General features: G+C 47.0%; 1 protein-coding gene across 1 annotated transcript; it reads right to left on the bottom strand.

The window, feature by feature from the left end:
- Positions 1-4095: 4095 nt before the first annotated feature.
- ACTR1B (actin related protein 1B) lies at positions 4096-19843 on the bottom strand. The gene is made up of 11 exons (XM_082230612.1): positions 19698-19843; positions 14577-14641; positions 14316-14391; positions 13015-13140; positions 11744-11868; positions 11099-11315; positions 10159-10251; positions 9702-9876; positions 6934-6995; positions 6522-6562; positions 4096-6088 (listed from the first exon to the last, which is right to left on the bottom strand). The coding sequence occupies exons 1-11, from the start codon at positions 19743-19745 to the stop codon at positions 5986-5988; spliced, it is 1131 nt and encodes a 376-aa protein (XP_082086738.1). The 5' UTR covers positions 19746-19843; the 3' UTR covers positions 4096-5985.
- Positions 19844-20737: the final 894 nt, after the last annotated feature.

The raw sequence follows: 20737 nt of genomic DNA, 5'->3' as shown, positions 1-20737 counted from the left end.
CCCGACCATAACACGCACGTAGTTTTTAGAGGAGGAAAATCCATAGGCATGCCACCCGTAGGCATTCCCTCCATAACACGCACAGAAATTTCCCCTTACTTTTTAGGAGGAAAAAAGTGAGTGTTATGGTGCAAAAAATACGGTAGTTGGAAGAGTCATTGCTGATGCTGCTTGAAAGAGCAACTTAGGTTTGCGTGGGTAGATGGTTGCACTTTGGCATCCAGCAATGTATCTTAAGCTCAAGCCATTTCCCCTCCTCTCTTGCTTCAGAGAACATTCTCCAAAATTATGACATACTTAAGCAGTCCCTATGGAAGATTGAAAACATTCTTCATTAAGATGAAGAATGGCCTTGCAGACAACTTCATTGTCCAGAAAGTGGGAGAAGCAACAAGAGGAACAGCCATTTTAGATCTGGTCCTAACCAATGTTGATGACCTGGTTAGTGGGGTAGATGTGGAAGGATCATTGGGCGCGAGTGATCATGCTCTTCTGAAGTTTACTATACAGCGGAAAGGAGCAGCCAAGCATACTAGGACTCAATTTCTTGACTTTAAGAAAGCCGACTTCATAAGACTTAGGGAAGTGCTGGGTGAGATCCCATGGACAGCAATACTAAAAGGAAAGGGAGTTCATGATGGCTGGGAGTTTGTTAAGAGGGAGATAGTAAAAGCACAACGTCAGGCAATACCAATGAGACGGAAACATGGAAGGTGCCTAAAGAAGCCAGGGTGGCTATTTAAAGAAATTTTAACTGAATTAAGATTAAAAAAGGATGTGTACAAAAAATGGAAAAGGGGGGAAACAACCAAAGAGGAATTCAAACAAATAGCCAGCACGTGTAGACACAAAGTCAGAAAAGCTAAAGCACAAAATGAACTCAGGCTTGCTAGAGAGGTTAAAAGCAACAAAAAAGGCTTTTATGGGTATGTCCGTAGCAAAAGGAAGAACAAAGAAACAGTGGGGTCACTCAGAGGAGAAGATGGTGAAATGCAAACAGGGGACACAGAAAGGGCTGAACTCCTCAATGCCTTCTTTGCCTCAGTCTTCTCCGATAAAGAAAACAATGCCCGACCTGAAGAATTTGGAGCAAATGATTCAGCAAAGGAAACACAGCCCAGAATAACTAAGGAGATAGTACAAGAATATTTGGCTAGTTTAGATGTATTCAAATCTCCAGGGCCAGATGAACTGCATCCAAGAGTATTAAAAGAACTGGCAGATGTGATCTCAGAACCACTGGCAGTCATCTTTGAGAATTCCTGGAGAACAGGCGAAGTCCCGGCAGACTGGAGGAGGGCAAATGTTGCCCCTATTTTCAAAAAGGGGAAAAGAGAGGACCCAAATAATTACCGCCCAGTCAGTCTGACATCAATAGCAGGGAAGATTCTGGAGCAGATCATTAAGCAAACAGTCTGTGAGCACCTAGAAAGGAATGCTGTGATCACCAATAGTCAGCATGGATTTCTGAAAAATAAGTCATGTCAGACTAACCTGATCTCGTTTTTTGACAGAATTACAAGCCTGGTAGATGAAGGGAACGCAGTGGATGTAGCCTACCTTGATTTCAGCAAGGCATTTGACAAGGTGCCCCATGATAAAGGCATGGCATTTGACAAGGTGCCCCATTGTAAAGAAGCTGGTAAAATGCGGTCTTGACTATGCTACCACTCAGTGGATTTGTAACTGGCTGACTGACCGAACCCAAAGGGTGCTCATCAATGGTTCCTCTTCATCCTGGAGAAGAGTGACTAGTGGGGTGCCACAGGGTTCTGTCTTGGGCCCGGTCTTATTCAACATCTTTATCAACGACTTGGATGATGGACTCAAGGGCATCCTGATCAAATTTGCAGATGACACAAAACTGGGAGGGGTGGCTAACACCCCAGAGGACAGGATCACACTTCAAAACGACCTTGACAGATTAGAGAACTGGGCCAAAACAAACAAGATGAACTTTAACAGGGAGAAATGTAAAGTCTTGCACTTGGGCAAAAAAAATGAGAGGCACAAATACAAGATTGGGGACACCTGGCTTGAGAGCAGTACATGTGAAAAGGATCTAGGAGTCTTGGTTGACCACAAACTTGACATGACGCGCCAGCTAAAATAGCCAATGCAATTCTGGGCTGCATCAATAGGAGTAGAGCATCTAGATCAAGGGAAGTAATAGTGCCACTGTATTCTGCTCTGGTCAGACCACACTTGGAGTACTGTGTCCAGTTCTGGGCACCACAATTCAAGGAGGACACTGACAAACTGGAACGTGTCCAGAGGAGGGCAACCAAAATGGTCAAAGGCCTGGAAACGATGCCTTATGAGGAGCGGCTAAGGGAGCTGGGCATGCTTAGCCTGGAGAAGAGGAGGTTAAGGGGTGATATGATAGCCATGTTCAAATATATAAAAGGATGTCACATAGAGGAGGGAGAAAGGTTGTTTTCTGCTGCTCCAGAGAAGCGGACACGGAGCAATGGATCCAAACTACAAGAAAGAAGATTCCACCTAAACATTAGGAAGAACTTCCTGACAGTAAGAGCTGTTCGACAGTGGAATTTGCTGCCAAGGAGTGTGGTGGAATCTCCTCCTTTGGAGGTCTTTAAGCAGAGGCTTGACAACCATATGTCAGGAGTGCTCTGATGGTGTTTCCTGCTTGGCAGGGGGTTGGACTCGATGGCCCTTGTGGTCTTTTCCAACTCTATGATTCTATGATTCTAAGATTGGGTTCTTGGCCAAGCATGTGGAAACTTGCTGTTGGTCACATTAACAGTACAAGCCATCTTTGTCTTGTAGGGATTGTTCAGACCCTAGTCCTGCATCAAGTTCCCTGCAGTATTCAGCTGGGCTGTTCCAGGAAGGCCACATCACCACCCCTACAAGAGAGGTTCCCATGGCTCATGCATGTCTCGGAGAAGCCCCTCTCCCATTACTTATGAAGAAATCTTAAGCTGTTAAGTAATCTTTCTAAAGCCCCATGAAAATACAGGTTCCTTTCCTTCAAGCAACCCTCCCTCTGTGTCTTCATTAGAATTCTTCCAGAACCACAAAAGCAGAGGATGTATCTTGTCTAGCACAATTTTCCTCATTTGTTCCTAGTTTCCTTTTCCCAGTAAAGGGTTTTTAGGCATTTTTGCCCATGTGAACATCTCCGTCTGCCACAATACAATCTGTGCAGCTTGGTTTGAAACTGCATATAGCCTATCACAGCTGTAAGAGATTCTGGCTCCCCAGCATGTTTTCCACATACAGTAGCCTACGAAGCTGCTGACAAGCATGAACCCCTTTTAATAATAATTTATTATTTGTACCCCGCCCATTTGGCTGCGTTTCCCCAGCCACTCTGGGCGGCTTCCACAGAAAACAAAAATACACTAAAATATCACACATTAAAAAGTTCCCTGAACAGGGCTGCCTTAAGATGTCTTCTGAATGTTAGGTAGTTGTTTATCACTTTGACATCTGCTGGGAGGGCGTTCCACAGGGCGGGCGCCACTACCGAGAAGGCCCTCTGCCTGGTTCCCTGTAGCTTTGCTTCTCGCAATGAGGGAACCGCCAGAAGGCCCTCGGCGCTGGACCTCAGCGTCCGGGCAGAACGATGGGGGTCCTTCAGGTATACGCCGAGGTATACGCTCCTTCAGGTATACTGAGCCGAGGTCGTTTAGGGCTTTAAAGGTCAACACCAGCACTTTGAATTGTGCTAGGAAACGTACTTTTAAGCAGTTTACACCAAAACACACCTTTCATATGTGTAGACGAGGCTTTTGTCTACACACATGGTTGTATTTTCACCTTGCTTTCTCTTCAGCAGTTCAAAGCAGCTTTTTACCTGTTTTGTGTGCAATGTCTACTGAAAAGGCAGAGGGATCAGTATCGGATATCTGTAGAGCCATTTTGTCCATTAGCCACCTATCTCTTGACCTCAGTCCTTGCTCTAACCCTTCACCTTTTCAAAAACATGCACTGGTAAATTTAGCCCTATGTGTTCCTAGTGTATATTGGGGTCCACAGAAGTCTGCGTTCTTGTATGCACTGTTCCCAATTAGTCACAGTAAAGACACCACACCACCTTTGAGCAATGACAGCAGTCTCAGACCCATGCAAAGCCACTGGCTGTTAATTTATAATTATTACTATAATGAATTTACAAAATAAAAATACAGGCAACTGTGTTAAGTTATTGTACATTGCAGCCCGGGGGGGGGGTGTATAGTTTTTTGGAGGGTGGGGGGCTTTGCTCTTGCCTCCATTTGGTATAAGATCACAATAGGTCGATAAGATGGAGAAGCCAATATACACACACTTGGAGGGGTGGAGCCATGGGCCCACCAGTCAACAGGGTGTCTCTTGAATTAATTAATTTCCTTTAAAAAAAAAGTTTTTAACCCTTTCCAGTCCAAGGCTACAAAGAGCATCTATCTTTGCAATGCACCTGGAGTCAGCAGAAGGCAGCTGAGTGGCTTCCCATCATCTTAGCTCTTGTATATACTTTGGCTGCACAGGACAGTCCTTCTCCCACGTTCTGCAATCCCACCCAGTGCGATTCTCTACATACCCAGCATGGCCTGGCAATTTTTAATGGAACAGCAGCAGAATCAGGACCTTAGGTCAAGCCTATGCACAGAGAGTCCGTGAACAAGGAGGCCCAGCCACCGTTTCCTACAGGGAGCAGAAGGATAAAAGGGGTGCAGGGAGAGGGGAGTACAGCCCAGCGAGAGGAGCAGGCACTCCCAAGAGGGTCAAGCTGGAGATGCAGGGCGCACCTGTAAGTGTAGCTTAAAAGACAGACAGGTGAGAGTATTCCTCCTATCTTCCTCCTGACTCGGACTCCAGCAGAGTGCTAGGCCTGGAGAAAGGATTTGCAGGCCCCTCCAACTGTGGTCATCCCATCCTGTCTTGTCCAATAGCCAGTTCGCAACATTCTCTGGCATTACATGAGCAGATCAACTCTCAAAAGGGGGAAGCACAGAGAATCTTCCTCCTCCTCTGCCATCACAGATAGTCCCTTCAAAGCTGGCCAGGCCACACTGCAGAAGCCACCAGGCCCAGAAGATGTCACAGCTGGACTCTTCTATCTCCTGTTGCCTCACAGACTTCTAACCGAAACTAACAGCATGCTGACCCTACTCCCCTGGGACTGGACAGGCCAGAGACGGTGGGGAGAGACCCCTGCCCTATTCCCCTTCCTATACCTCTTCCTCCAAGATCCTCTTTCTCACCAAATCTGGCAGTCCATGAGAGCGGGGCGGGTGGGTTGCACTGAGGCAAGAGTTCCTCAGCACTCCTTGAAACACCTTGGCACTGAGCCCTGAGTGAGGCCCTGCCAGGAGGACCTCTCTGAGAAGCAGGCTGAAGACTGCTTGGCAGACACGGCCACTCAAAAGGCAGGGGAACTTGAGGGGGACAATAGCACCTCCTGGCCTACGCCTTTCCTATGCTTTAGGCAGGCAATGCAGCTGCCCCAGGCAGTCACATCAACAAACTGATTTATTCCTTTTGGGGGGCATCTGAACGTTTGAGATTTCCGCAACAAACCGTGGAGCAGGCAGGCAGGCAACTTTCCCCCAGGGCAGGGCAGCCAGAGGCCGCACAACAGCTCCCTGCTCAGGAAAAAACCCAGCCTTCCTACCAGCTGACAGGCACAATGAGCACCAGGTCAAAGCAGCAGTGAGGCTCATGGAACAGATTAGAAAGTGGAATGGAGCTTGAGTTTCCTTCCTGGCTGGGGCCGCTGCCCTCCTCCACCACAGCCAAGGCCTCGAAATACAGCTGCACCTCCCTCCCAGGGGCGTGCGTGCTAGCAACATGCATCGGACAGGGCACTAAGACAGGAAAGCGTGAGGCCTGGGAGGAAGGCAGGAATTGGCCCCAGCCAGCAGGGATGCAGCAGCCCTGGACAAGAAAGGGTTAAGAGAAGAAAAGACACAACCTGGATGAGTCGCCCACAGGCACCAGCTGCCTTGCTGCTGCCCTGCCCCCCCCGCCCCTGCCCTAGAATGTCTTCCGATGGATGGCCCGGCTCCCGTCCTCTTCATACTCCTTCTTGGACACCCACATCTTCTTGAACGTGTCCAAGGAGGCGAGAATGGAGCCACTGTGGGGGAAAGAGCACAGAATCAGCAGGCCTGGCCAAAGGAAGCAAGGCATGCAAACAGAGGAGAAATGAATGCAACTGCCGCACAGAAAATGCCCACCAGAGATGGTATAACCCTCGCTCCTGATCCAGGACATACGGCTCCACTGCCACTCACAACTTGGAGCCAGTTCATTTTCTGAAACTAACCCAAGCACAGGAGAACTTTCCAGATGGAAGAACAGGAGCTGCCTCACCCAACCCAAGTTCATGCTGCAGTATCAGGCTCCCTGTGCTGAGAAAAAGCCTCTACATCACAGCCCTCTGTTTCTGTGGAGGCCTCAGTGCACTAAGGACAACTTGACCAATTTTGTTAATCCCAATAGGAGCACCTGATGCGAGGGGCCAGAGGGGTCAGGGGTTGTTTTTATCCCTCCCTGCAGAATGCTCTTACCCAATCCATGTAGAGTATAATCTCTCCTGAGGTGCAGAGATCTGCAAGGAAGAAAGCACAAATCAGAGACATAGCCTCCAGGGAGCAAGGGTACATGCGCACACAGGAACTGCCCTTCTGAGCACCAGAGCCCAACCCCTCCTTCCACTGGAACATCACCTGCTAAGATGCAGGAAACACATTATTTCAAACATCTGGAGATCCTTGCCTTTGTAATAAGAGAATGCATCCTCCAGTACAGAGCTTAACAACTTAAGAAAATTCAGACACTTTGTTTCCCTTTAAAGAGCGAGTTGCCAGCCTTCGTTAGGGAGAGTGTATCGGAAACCAGATCACTCTGCTCCTCCTGCTCCTCCTCCACCCACCATGCACACAAATTGCCTTGGGGCCCGGAGTTCCTCCAAAGCCTCACCTTAATTTTGACATCTTTTGGAGCAAGTTTCTTCACCTCGCTGAGCAGCCGGTCTCCAAAACCTGAGGAGTTGAGAGACAAGTGAGGAAGCTTAGAGTTCAAGGCGCTGTACCATAGAGGTCAAGTGTCGACTACATTTCATGTTGGTACATCCCAAACATCAGTGCCTCATCGTTCCAATGCTAATCCCAAAAAGGACTGGACACAGTTAGCTTTTCAGCATCTCTTCACAGCAGAAATGTCCCCGTCCTTCCGCCCCTTCAGAGGCCAGGTAGTGGTGGTGGCAACTTTTGTTTCCCTGGCCAGGTTTGGCAGGCACAAACTCTTCTTGTCTAAAACTCAAGTGAAGACCTTATTCTCTGAGGCTCTTTGTGAGTGATGGATGCAAACTGCTTTCAATGACTGCTTTCTGCTATTTTATGGCTCTTTTTTATTCTTTGTTCCACCTCCCATCCTTTAGAAACTGTTTTAATGCTTTGTTCTGATATTCTCATGAATCACTCTGAATGTGTTATATAAAAAGTGGAATAGGTATTGTAAAAATAAAGTAAACACACTCGGAATCTGTAGAGAACAGGGCCTGAGGGAAGCCACAATTCTGATTCCCAAATATGACATTGAACTTGTTTCGTTAAAACAAAAAAGCCATTCACTGTCTGGCTTTTAGAAAGGGGGGAAAAAAACTAAGGCAGTATTTGCCTAAGACACAAAAGCCAGAGAGAGCCTGGATGGCGTTTCTGGTAATCACTTCCCTGCATCCCACAAAAAATATTAATATTGTAATAGGGACACTGCCCTCCGCTTGGGGCAATTACACACTTCTTGTCTTGCCTTAACATTGATTCACATGCAGTTAGATGAAATAGACTGTAGAATCCTGACCCAAGTTTGTCTGCATGTTTGTATTGTGCGCATATTCATTCCTATTCATGTACTAATATTTAGATACTTATCTAGTATCCCTGCACACTTTGAATATACTGTATACCCTGCCCCATTTAGCAGCTCGGGTGCCCATGAAGATCTACGAATCTCCAATTTAACTGCTGTGTTGGCAGATTCTGCTATAAGACAACTCACTCTGGGGAAGCGGGTGGGAAGCTTTTTGAGTCCCAGAAGTTATTCACAATAAGCCTCCATCCAAAGTTAACTGGGTTAATTTGGCCTCCACTAGAAACCTAATGTTCTACATATGCTCCTCCTCGCCACCACCTTTGGGTGTTTGGAACAGGACTCCTTTATCAATAGTGTTAAGTAATTGCTAGGGCTCCTCACAATACCGACACTATTCTTGATTTGTAGGAAACGCCAAATAAAATGGGGGTAGACCAGTAAAATTGTAGTTTTTAACACCTCTCCCTCTTCCAGGTTAACACATCTTCCTGAAGTCATCTTGCCTGAAGGGTTCCAAGATCCTGGTGCTTGATCGTCTGCAATGAACACCTGTTTTTCAGGGCAAAATGGTCCTCCAGAGGACTGGGAAGTGCAGAGGGGACTTGGATATGTACTGACACAGGAAGAAGCAGAGACTCATCCCAAGAGTTACATGCTCGGCTGAAAGCAGGGCATGAGACTGGGTGTGGCAGAGGTTTTAACAGTGCAAGCTTTGAAGCTTTCACACAAAACAGGGCAGCAAGAGAGGGCACAGAGGAAGACTATTGTCAGAAACCCAGCCTCTTAATATCAGCACTTTGTCTCCTATGAATATCAAGAGCTCACTGGAATGGTACATGCTTTACATACACAAGGTCCCAAGTTCCATTCCTAGCATTCCTCAGCTAAAACAGATCTCATGCAGGATCTGACTGGCAATGGTTCTCCACAGTCTCAAGGCTGACAACCTTTCATTCAGGCCTCTCCCAATAAGAATCATAGAATCATAGAATCATAGAGTTGGAAGAGACCACAAGGGCCATCGAGTCCAACCCCCTGCCAAGCAGGAAACACCATCAGAGCACTCCTGACATATGGCTGTCAAGCCTCTGCTTAAAGACCTCCAAAGTAGGAGACTCCACCACACTCCTTGGCAGCAAATTCCACTGTCGAACAGCTCTTACTGTCAGGAAGTTCTTCCTAATGTTTAGGTGGAATCTTCTTTCTTGTAGTTTGGATCCATTGCTCTGTGTCCGCTTCTCTGGAGCAGCAGAAAACAACCTTTCTCCCTCCTCTATGTGACATCCTTTTATATATTTGAACATGGCTATCATATCACCCCTTAACCTCCTCTTCTCCAGGCTAAACATGCCCAGCTCCCTTAGCCGTTCCTCATAAGGCATCGTTTCCAGGCCTTTGACCATTTTGGTTGCCCTCCTCTGGACACGTTCCAGTTTGTCAGTGTCCTTCTTGAATTGTGGTGCCCAGAACTGGACACAGTACTCCAGGTGTGGTCTGACCAGAGCAGAATACAGTGGCACTATTACTTCCCTTGATCTAGATGCTCTACTCCTATTGATGCAGCCCAGAATTGCATTGGCTTTTTTAGCTGCCGCGTCACACTGTTGGCTCATGTCAAGTTTGTGGTCAACCAAGACTCCTAGATCCTTTTCACATGTACTGCTCTCAAGCCAGGTGTCACCCATCTTGTATTTGTGCCTCTCATTTTTTTGGCCCAAGTGCAATACTTTACATTTCTCCCTGTTAAAATTCATCTTGTTTGTTTTTGCCCAGACCATATGCAGCTAGTTGGACTACCTGACAATTTATGGTGTGAAGCAGCCTCCTCTTATAAGACAAACAAGCTCTCTACCTCTTCTGGGGAGCCCCCATACCTTTAAAAAGTGTAGATCCTCCAGACAGAACAATATTCCCAAATAATGTCCGCCGCAGGTCCATGTCAGATTTCTGAATAGCAAATGCTAGCACTTCATGGATCCCCTCGCTTTCATCTCCTATTAAGTCCGGCTGGAACAGCAGCTCAGGGGCTCGGAACCGGGATGGACCAACCTGCCAGGAAAGCCACAATGCCAATCAAAGTAGGGCAAGGGGACAAATAAGCTCTACTTCAACCCACAACAGCTACAGCATTCAAAAGACAGTCTTTTTTGTCACTAGGGGGCTCTGCATGACTGTGAGAAGTTTGTGTCAACCACCTTCTTGTACACAGCATGAACGTTGCAAAACCTCTCCAGAAATAACTGCAAACACCTCTACTGCAAAATGCAAATCTCAAGATTTCCTGCTGACACCTCCCAGGGGATAGTCCCCTTTTCCAGTTCAAAAACTTACATCTAAAGTGCTTCCATCAGGCAGCGTGTACTGCACCTTCTCTGTCTCCAGGGCCTCATCCTTCTGAGGGTTGATGGACAAGTAACAAGCTCTCTGCAAGCAGGAAGGCAGCATGTGAGGCAGCTGGGTACTAGAAGCCACTTGCTGGAATAACTCCTAGCAGCTCCACCCACCCAGGCCCACAGCGAGCTAACTGGACAGAGGGCCAGAATTCAAGCCTCCCCTCTGCAGATGCACCTTCGATCATGACATAGACCAGTTATCTTGCACAATCTCATACTACAACCCAATCCAGGATAGTTCACCCAAATTAGCGAACTATCCTGGTTTTCTTGCTCTCTGCAGACAACCACATTCTCTTATTTTATGGACAGCATGTAGCAAATTGCTTCAAGAACTTCCTAGCTCCTGCATTTGTCTTCCATGGCTACAGCTCTGAAAAGCTGTATACATATACCTGAGGATGGATACAGAATGTGTGAAAAATTGACTACAGGTGGTCGCACTGCTTAAGAAGCACACAGCTTTGACTCATTAAACTCAAGAGTTGCTTGCCTCTTCAGTATATGATGGAAATGTCAAAAAGAAACCCCTGGTTCATCAGAACTTTTCTCTTTTAAGATCAGTGCGACCTCAGATGTAAACTGAAAATGCACTAGTTTAAGAACCAGACTTGGCAACATCTAGCTGGGAAGACTGTCATAGCGCTGCTCAACCATATCCTCTTTCTGATTTACAAGGCTCTTATGGAACATTCTCTGAATCAATCGGTCAGTTACTGCTCCAATTCTACAGAGGAGTGTTTAAAGACAGGGGTCACCTGGAACAAAATTTTTAATGATTTAGAGGTCTAGTCCAGTAACCAAAAACACCTTATTTAAATCCTAGGACTGTTCCCCCCCCCCCATGACAGGCATGTATCCTTCTGCCCCAACCTCACCTCCTTTATTGTCTTCACGACTTCAAACTCAGCTGAGGTGTGGAAGTCATAGCCCTCTTTCCGTAGCAGCAGGCGGAGGTAACGGGAGACATCTCGCCCAGCAATGTCTACGCGCATGATCGAGTGAGGCATGGCAAAGCCCTCGTAGATGGGGACCGCATGTGTCACTCCATCCCCTGCGTCCAGCACCACCCCTGTAGTGCGGCCAGTGGCGTAGCTTAGAGAGAGAGAGAGCGCAGAGGGAAACAAGAAGGGTAATTAGTTCAGGACTTCTTCAAACAACTATGGCATGCGCTCTCACAAGATGCGCCATCCAGGCTTTCTCTGGTTACGGCCACCAATTTGGATGGGTAGAAAAGGGAATTATACAAATTCATGATGGACACGGCTATGAATGGCAACTAGCCATAACAGCTTTCTACTGCCACCGTCCGAGGCAGTATGCTGGGAACTACAAAATGACTAAATGGGCCTTTGGCCTGATCCAACAGACAGGCTTTTCCTATGTTCTTAGTCTGGCCATGGCCCTCCAGAGCACAGGAAACAGGCTCAGAAGAGAAAAGTATCTGAAGTCTTCTGGTCATCACAGTGAAGCAATGCCAGAAGCAACCACCTCCCCAACCTTCCAGCAGGCTGGATACTCACAGGCTGAGGACAGCTTGCATGGAGATGAAAAGGGCTGGAACGTTGAAAGTCTCAAAGAAAACCTCGGCGGCCTTCTCTCGATTTTTGCTGGGGTTTAGCGGGGCTTCTGTCAGGAGAACTGGATGCTGGAAGGAAAGCAGGAAGTGACAGTCGTGGGGAAAACTGGCTGAATGCCCACATGCTATTCACTGGAGGAGGTCCACACACTCTTTCCTGGTAGCCTGCTCCAAGTTCTGCTAAGCTGCCCTCACAGAAGCCCCTTCAGGAAGCGATGCTCTGGTTTTACTACTAGAAGCTGTTGGCTCCTAAAATGATACACACATTAAAATGCTAAATGCAGCACATCCATTAAAACTAAGGAAACTGTTAAATGTTCTGTTGACCTTTCTATCAAAGGGAACGACAAACATCTTTCCAGGGTTAGGGTGAACGTTTAATTATCTGTTAAGATATGCCTCTAGTTCTTTTCCCCTTGAGTTAAAGAGATTAAAAGTCCACATGTTAAACACAGAAAATTAAGAAATTTGGCGTCTCCTTGACAGGCACCAAAAAAACACCAGCCAGAAACTATTTTCCTAGGAAGGGTTAACAGTCATAGGCCTGGAAAAAACCAGGCATGCCCTGCCAAGCTCCCAGAGGGACCACCACATTGCTGATGCAGAAAGAAGCTGGACTTTGAATGCTCATCAAGCAGTCCTCCGTCCCCAACGTGAGCAAGACTGCCTCCTCAAGGCCTCCTGTGGCCGGAGAGGTTCGTACAGAAGAAGGTCCTCCTCAGGGCATGAAGGATCAGACTGTGAAGGTCACCCAATGGATCAGTAATAACACTCTCCAGGACTGACAGTAGAAGATAGTCACCTTCCAGCCACATCTATCCCAAGGCTGCCTTTTGCCTCAGAGATTGTGCAGGCTCACAGCTTACAGGTGAAAGGGATTTCCACCATGTTTCCCATGACCCTATTTTGGCAGGAGGAGAGTCTGAGAGCATTATCACTCATGTTTCCTTTTGGCACTTGACCAGGCTCCGAACTGGGAAGCAAGCAAGAGAATCACAAGCCAAAGCAGCAGTACTCAACTTACTATGAGAAGGGGGGATGTAGATTTCCTTAATGAAATCCACACCTCACCCCTGGACTGCCTGCATTGTAACTGTCTAAAACAGCAGCTAAGGGGAAGTGTCACATAAAGGTACAGCAAATGCAATTTCCCATCCCCCCACCTAATGCTAATATTCAAAGGCTGGCTAGAAGCATTGTTCTTGCAACTATTACCTCTTCTGAGAACGTCTGCAGCTGATCTTTGGAATAAACATACTGCCAGATCCTCTCCATGTCATTCCAGTCCCGGACAATGCCGTGTTCCATGGGATACCGGATAGATAACAATCCTCTATGCTCCTGCGCAAGGAAAGAGTAAGCAATATGTTGGAGCAAGAGCATTTTGATCAGGAGGATAATGGCATGTCCCCAGTACTCAATGGCTTTGGGGTGCAGTATCACAACCCACAATGCTTCTGTGGGGGAGCCTGCCCCTTTGGGGATTTCTAGCTTGCTGGACTCAATGCCTTCTTTGACATACAGAGTGACACTCCCTCCGGTATGTCTCTCCTATAGAGTTTACATGTGGAGGTAACTGTGTCCTCCTGGTTCTCTGCACTCCACCAGGATGCCGTTATCCCCACTATACCAGTGCGGTCTGCTAAGACCTAGCACTCTAGTTTGCCCATCTTGGCCAGGAGCCTTCTAACCTTAGAGCTTGCACATATCTGGCCAGTCTCTCTCTTCCAAGTCTCTTGCATTTTAACTGTGGTGCTTTGGTCTCTCTGAGCTGCCATCCTGTGCCCCTGCACTCACAGTGCCTTGTTCTATGCCACCCCCCTTTAAATTTTCATCAATTTTATCTTCTTCATCCTAAGGGAGATTTGTTCTGAGCCAGACCCTCCTCCGCTCCTGTCAGCCCCCCACCACACAATGCCAATCAGTTTTAAAACTGCTCTGCCACCTTTTTTTCATTTTGGGCACCAGCAGTCTGTTTCTATCCTGGCTCAAGTGGAGCCTGTCCCTTTTGTACAAGCCTGGCTTCCCTCACAATACTCCCCAATGCCCAACAAATCCAACTCCTCTCGACATCACTGACTCATCCACTCATTGAAACTACAAAGTTAGTCCTGCACATGGAACCAGTAGCATTTCAGAGAAAGTTACCTTGGAGGTCCCAGCCTCCAGCATCCTACCAGCGACCTAAATTTGGCTTCCAGGATCTCATGACTACATTTCCCCATGTTATTAATACCAACATGCGCCACTAGCTCCTCCCCAGCACTCTCTACTAGGCTATCTAGGCAATGTGCAACACCCACAACCTTTGCAGCAGGCAGGCATGTATATCCATCACACGCCCAATTATCTATGTTCTTAATGATCTTTCTACTTTAAGTGGGACTTTGTTAGCTACAACCCTACGGGATGACGGCTACAAAATGTCCCTGTCAAACGCAAAGGGAACACACACAAAATAGGGAGTCAACACCCCCTCTCCCCCCAAACACACACAGAGGCAAGGTGGACTTTACCTCTGCTTTGGGTCCAATGAAAAGGTCTCCTTCCAGCGCCCCAGCCATAACCCGGACATGTTTTGGACGGCCCACACTGACAAAAAAAAAAAAAAAAGAGACTGATTATCTGTCTACACTGCCAGGTTGAGTGTTATGAACCATGACAAGTGAATTTAAAACAAAACAAAAACAAAGCCTCACTAAGCACATATTGTCTTCAAAAACTACCACACTTTATTATTGATGAGGCAATCAAGCAAATATCACAGCAACACTCACTAGTTTGGGAAGCAGTATTTGGGGATCTGATCTCCAGCAAAACCAGCCTTCACCACACCGGAACCCTGAAGAAAGAAGAAAAACCAGTTAAGAGAGAAAGGGAAAAGACTTTTCAGTGCAAGACAAAGTCTGAGAAACATTTCCTAAAACTCATGAGGACTGACCAGCAGCCATTACTTCAAAACTTACACCATGAACTCCGTTCCTCTTTTGGGTTTAAATCACCTTTCAGCTTCTATTTAGTTCCTGAGTCACCACAGATTGAAAGATAACATGCACATAACTTGCAAAGCCCTTGAGGCATACAAATGCCTAACATAAGTCCTTTCCTTCCAACATTACCAATGGGAAGGACCATATCTCAGTGACTGACTCCATGCTTCACACAGCATGCTGAAGTCCCTGGCATCTCCAGTTACGCAAAAGGCAGGGGATGATCATGGCCTGAGAATCCAGAGATGACAGTTCTGGGATACACGGGGTATGAGGCAGCATCATATGTTACTCATGAGTAGGGCTTAGTACCAAAATTCCTAGCCTGCTGGTAAAACCAAACCACTCTGTAAAACCAAGGCCAAGGCCCATACCAATTACAACCCCCGTGGGGGCACAGCTTCCTCCAAGCCAAATTAAAGGCAATTAAAAGTGGAAGGGCTGCAGACAAGATTAAGAGATCTCAGATCAGAGGTCTGCCTCCAAAACCCTGGAAAGCTGAGTTTAAGACCCTGATTAGATGGCCCTCTGGCCCCACTCCCAAAGGGTCAAAATCACGGCTTCATCTCAGAAATGTGGAGGCCAAGGCAGAGGGAGTGCAGGGAAATAACTTCCCATGGCGCAAGAATCCAAACCAAGAATAGAAGTTGAGCCTGATTTTCTTTCAGTCACAAGATCTGCCTCTTAGTTCTCCAGGCCAACGACAAAGATGCCCAATGGCTGTGTAGAAAGGCAGCCAGTCCCCCCACCCCGGCCTAGTGACAAGGCCCACGATTCAGCACCTTCTATGAATGAAAAGAGAACAAGTGCCCCCCAAAAGTGAATAGCAGCCAGTGAAAAACCCTACTGTGCCCATCCTGGAGGATCATGTAGCAGCTCAGCTGACTAGTCTTGCCAGCCTCCAAAAGCAGCTATGAGGCTGGGCTGCTCTCATTCCTGTTCCTAATTATTTCTTCGCAGCATGAATAAGCATGTCTCTTTCACAGACACACCCCAGCAATGGGCATAAACAGGCCAAAGACCTTTACACGGAAAACAGTCCGAAGACAAGAGCTATCGGAAGGCAAGAGCCATCAGCAAAGTCACTTTCCTAGAAAATCCAATGCCAGACACTTCTTCTGTGTTCCTCTTCTTGTACTTGTACTTTTATCCGAAAGGAACATGGGGAGCCTGGAAACATTGCAGACAGGGAATTCTCCAGGCACCTTTCCATTCCCAAGACTATGAACGCTCCTACAAGTTCAACAAACATACCCCCAAACAGCTAAAAATAGTTTTTAAAAGAGTACAGAAAACAAGTTTAAAAGCAATAAATACAAAATTAATACCGAAGGCAGAGAGCTTTTTGTCTACCTGGAAAACTTTTCAAAACAAAAATGTCTTCCATTGTTTCTGGAAAGTACAGCTAGTGAGCACATGTCATCTCAAAACTGAAGAATGGACTCCAGATGGCAGTACTTTGGAAAATCCAGAGTTTGGTCAGTATATATAAGGATTTTTTCAGGCAAAATTTACCTTTATAGTGTTGGAAACCATCGCTAGACAGCCATCAGACAAAAAAGAGGACGTCTTAATTTTGGAGGGACTTTGAAACATGTTCTTAAATACCATATGGAGTTTAGTGTGGACTATGGAAAAGGGGCTGATTTGTCGAGAAGGGTCAAAAACATTGTTAAGCTGGAGTTCCCACGAGTGAAAGGAGCAGGAGACAAAGGAAAATACAGCTATAAATATGAAGAAGAGCCGTGGAAGGGACATGGAAGAGACTTAAGGGCCTCGAATACAAGATTACCAGGTTAATGCGCTAGATTGATGGGATAAAAAGGACTGACAAAACCCGGGACCAGGAGGAAGGGACGTTGGATGAAGATTGGATTGTTTTTATTTTTTTATATTACTAGGATTGTCTTATAAAATTGATGAATGTTAGAAAAATGTTGGAACGAAATTACTTGGCTTTAGCAAAAATGTTTAAAGAATTATGTAAGAATATTATGGTTATGAGAAGTTGGTAAAAATAAGACTTAAGTTTTAAGCTTTTTTATAGTAAGATAAGATTAAAATAGATTAAGGTAATGTAATGACAGAATATTATGAAATATGGAAAGGATTTGCTGCGACAATTAACAACCAGGATACAAAAAAAAGGGAGGAGGAGGAGGTCAAAGAAAGAAGGTTGAGGATTTGAGAATGATGGATTTGTTTTTGAGTGTTTGTGGTGTATTTTTGTTTTTTGAACTTGTATTGTTTGATGTGGTTTGTTTTTTCTTGTTTTTTCTTTTTCTTTTTCTGCTTTGTTTTCTTTTGTAATTCTAAAATTTTTTCAATAAATATCATTAAAAAAAAATAATCCAAACTGGAAAATTTTCTGAAAATATTTCCAATCTTTATTTTTCTGGGGTACATTTTCCATTCATAAGGTCTTTAGCAATAATGAATAGATGATAACTGCAAATATAATCATCATCATCATCCACCCATCTGACTGAGTTGCTCCAGCCACTCTGGGTAGCTTTCAACAAAACATAAAACACAGTAAAACATCAAACATTTAAAAATTCCCTATACAGGGCTGCCTGCAGATGTCTTCTAAAAGTCATATAATTGTTTATTTCTTTGACATCTGATGGGGTGGGGTGGCATTCCACAAGGAGGGGCCACTACTGAGAAGCCCTTCTGGCTGCTTCCCTTTACTTCTCGCAGTGAGGAGCATCTCAACCAGGGCCACTGGAAGTGGTTGATATTGACCTCTCTAGGAACAATGGGGCTATGCAGGGTTTGAATAAAGACATTGGGTGGAAAAGAAGTTTATGAACTATGGTGCAAAAAAATCAGAAATTCAGAGTCTCAGAAATAAAGGGCATGGTATGGTATACAAGGTATGGTATCATTAATTTTTGCACTTGTTTTCCTTCTTTATTTTTTACATATTATGATTCCTACAAACGGTGAATGCAAGAGTAGTAAGTAACAATATATTTAAGCCTTCAAGTAAGCTGGCTGAGGTGACCTACCTAAGTGGCAGATTTTCGGCTGCCGTTTATATTGTGGGATGTGACATCCGATGTTGCTCAAGCAATGGGGCTTCACCTTCTTCTCCTCTCCACTTGTCTCCCATGTGCCCTCAAAATCTGCTCTGGATGGCTACAGCAATGTTTGGAGGGTTGAGGAGGTGGGAAAAGGATAAATTCCCACTGCATGAGTGGAAGTCTACTCCCACAATGTTGGGTTCCACCCACTATATTCTTACAAAGTGGTGGTGCTGACCTTGAAAGCCCTAAATGGCCTCGGTCCTGCATACCTGAAGGAGCATCTCCACCCCTATCATTCTGCCCGGACACTGAGGTCTAGCACCGAGGGCCTTCTGGCGGTTCTTTCATTGCGAGAAATGAAGTTACAGAGAACCAGGCAGAGGGCCTTCTTGGTAGTTGCGTCCGCCCTGTGGAACACCCTCCCATCGGATGTCAAGGAAATAAACAACTATCTGACGGCAGTTCTGCTTAGGGAAAAATTTTATGTCTAATGTTTTACAATTTTTTATGTGCTGTAAGCCGCCCAGAGTGGCTGAGGAAACCCAGCCAGATGGGTGGGGTATAAGTAATAAAAATATTATTACTACTACTACGAAGCTGTAGGCCGGCTCCCTTGGCCAATAAAGCGAGATGAGCACCGCAACCCCAGAGTCGATTATGACTGGACCTAATGGTCAGGGGTCCCTTTACCTTACTACTACTACTACTACTAATATGGAGAGGAAAGATGCTGCTAAGAATGCCAAGCGCTAAAAATGCTAAGTTACCAAAAGCTAGTATCAACAACAAAGTTATTACACAACTTCGTAAGTATGATAACTTCTTAATAGAATGTGCTGTACAACAGCAATAAAAGTAACAATAGCACTATAAGGAATGATTTAGTTATAATTGTTAATACAATTCAGACTTAAGTATTATTTTGTAAAACAAATAGAAGTGCCATGACAATCCTCCAGATTCAATTCCCATAGCAGATATTGGAGTTCCAGTTGTGAAGACAAAAATCCTAGATCCTTCTTAGTCCAATTCTCTCTCTCCAGACTTTCAGGCAGAGACCCTTTCCAATCATTTGCTAACTTGATCCTTTTAACAGGAATTCAAACCTGGTTTTAAAGAATGCATGAAAAGCAAGGGGTTTCCCAACACTATAAATGCAATTTACTGTTTTAATGATTTTATGTATATTGCTTTGCAATCCTTACCCTGAAAACATCTAAAACAAAAAATAAATATGTTACATGACCATGATGGCTATATGCCATTTTCAGGATCTGAGTCCCCTAAACTCTTCAGCACTGGAGAACAGGAGAGCTAGTCCCTTCATGACTTGCTGGTTGGCTTGAATAGAAAAGCCGGGAGCAGCCAAAAAGGCGGCTCCCTCAGACGTTGTTGACTACACCTCCTATCAGCCCTTACCCGCAAATGGTCTGGCCTGATGGGAGTTGCAGTCCCACAACATCCCCCTTCCCCCTCCCCAGAGGCCCTGGGCCTGATCTAGCAGGTGCTGCTGCTGCTGCTCTTAAGTCTGGCGGGCAGCGGGAGGGAAGCGGGGCCCCGAACCTCCCGAGCGGCTCCTGCTCTCTTCGGGCGGCAGCAGCAGCAGCAGCAACAAGGCCCCCCACCCCCACCTCCCAGCGGGCATTGAAGAACAACAGCCCGGGCTGCGAACAGCGCCTTTTCTTTCTATCGGGGCCCGATGGCCCGCTCCTTCTCCCAGGCCCGCGCTGGCCTTTCTGAAGCCGGGCTCGGCCAGCCGACTCAAGGGATCGGGGCCGGGCGGGGCGCGTCCGCCAGCGCAGGCCCCCAGGCCCCACCCGGCCCCGGCTCCTCCTCCGGCGACCGCGCTCCCGGCCCCGCCGCCCGCCCCGCTTACGTTGTCAATCACCACGGGCTGGTTGGCGATGATATCGTAGGACTCCATGGCCGGGGCCGCCGCCGCGGGGCCAAGCCGGGCCCAGGACTCCGCGATGCGCCGCCGCCGCTGCCGTGGCCCGGGAACCACCACCCAGTGCGGCGCAACCCAGCCCGCTGCCCGTGTCCGCCGCGGAGGGAGGCGGGACCAAGCGCCGCTTCACGCTCCCTCGCCCAATCAGAACCCCCGACAGCCACCTGCCCGGGTGCGGCTCCGGCCTTGACAGCTGCCAAGCTATTGGCCCGCTCGGCTGCGGGGGGCGGGTCTTCCGCATCAAGCTTAGTGGAGCGGGCACGCTGCGGGAGGGAGCGGGGAAGGGGGAGTGATGTCATAGCGCGGCTCTTAAAGGGCCAGAGGCGTCGCTTTGCTCCCCGCCCTGAGCTGCCTGAGGCGAGTCCGCACTGGGTGTTGCGGCTGCCTCCTCGGAAGTAAATCCCGGGGGGAAACATAAGGGTTTGCTTTCATGGAAATATGCTGAGGTCAGGATTGTGAATGGGGGCGACGCACTCACACGTTACGTGTCAGAAAATCATGGTGTTGATGCAGCCCCTGACAAAGTATAGATGATAAAGGAGGTCAGCGACAGGTCGCACTCTCACAAAAAAGAGGTTGCCATGGCTAAGAAGCAGGTCATCCAGTGTTCGTGTCCGCCCCCCCCCCAATAAACATAAGAATCTGCTGCACCAGGTCAAGGGCCCCTCCATCTAGTCCAGCATCCCCTACTCAATGGCCAAGCAGGTGCCCGTGGGAAACCAGGGAGCAGGACACCAGCACAAGAGCAACACCCTCTGCCTGGTTCCTTGAAAGCCCCCTAAAAACTCTGACACCCCATTTTTAAAAACAATATACTCCCATACAGACTCCTTACAATGAGTTTAAAACCAAAATCGCATTTGGGTAGAAACTGTTTCTCAGGCAGCTAGTCCTAGTCTTTATAGCCCTGTACCTTCTTCCAGAGGGACGCGGGTGGCGCTGTGGGTAAAAGCCTCAGCGCCTAGGGC

This window comes from Podarcis vaucheri (assembly GCF_965113315.1).
Source record: "Podarcis vaucheri genome assembly, chromosome: 7".
In the NCBI taxonomy this organism is placed as follows: domain Eukaryota; kingdom Metazoa; phylum Chordata; class Lepidosauria; order Squamata; family Lacertidae; genus Podarcis; species Podarcis vaucheri.
The sequence above is the reverse complement of the archived record's forward strand: the minus strand, read 5'-3'. Positions and strand labels throughout refer to the sequence as shown.

Coding starts and splice junctions, on each gene's coding strand:
- ACTR1B (XM_082230612.1), bottom strand. CDS start 19,745: ATGGAGTCCTACGATATCATCGCCAACCAGCCCGTGGTGATTGACAAC. Junction 14,642..19,697: donor AGCCCGTGGTGATTGACAAC/GTAAGCGGGGCG, acceptor TTCTTTCTTCAG/GGTTCCGGTGTGGTGAAGGC. Junction 9,877..10,158: donor CTGATGGAAGCACTTTAGAT/GTAAGTTTTTGA, acceptor CTTTCCTGGCAG/GTTGGTCCATCCCGGTTCCG.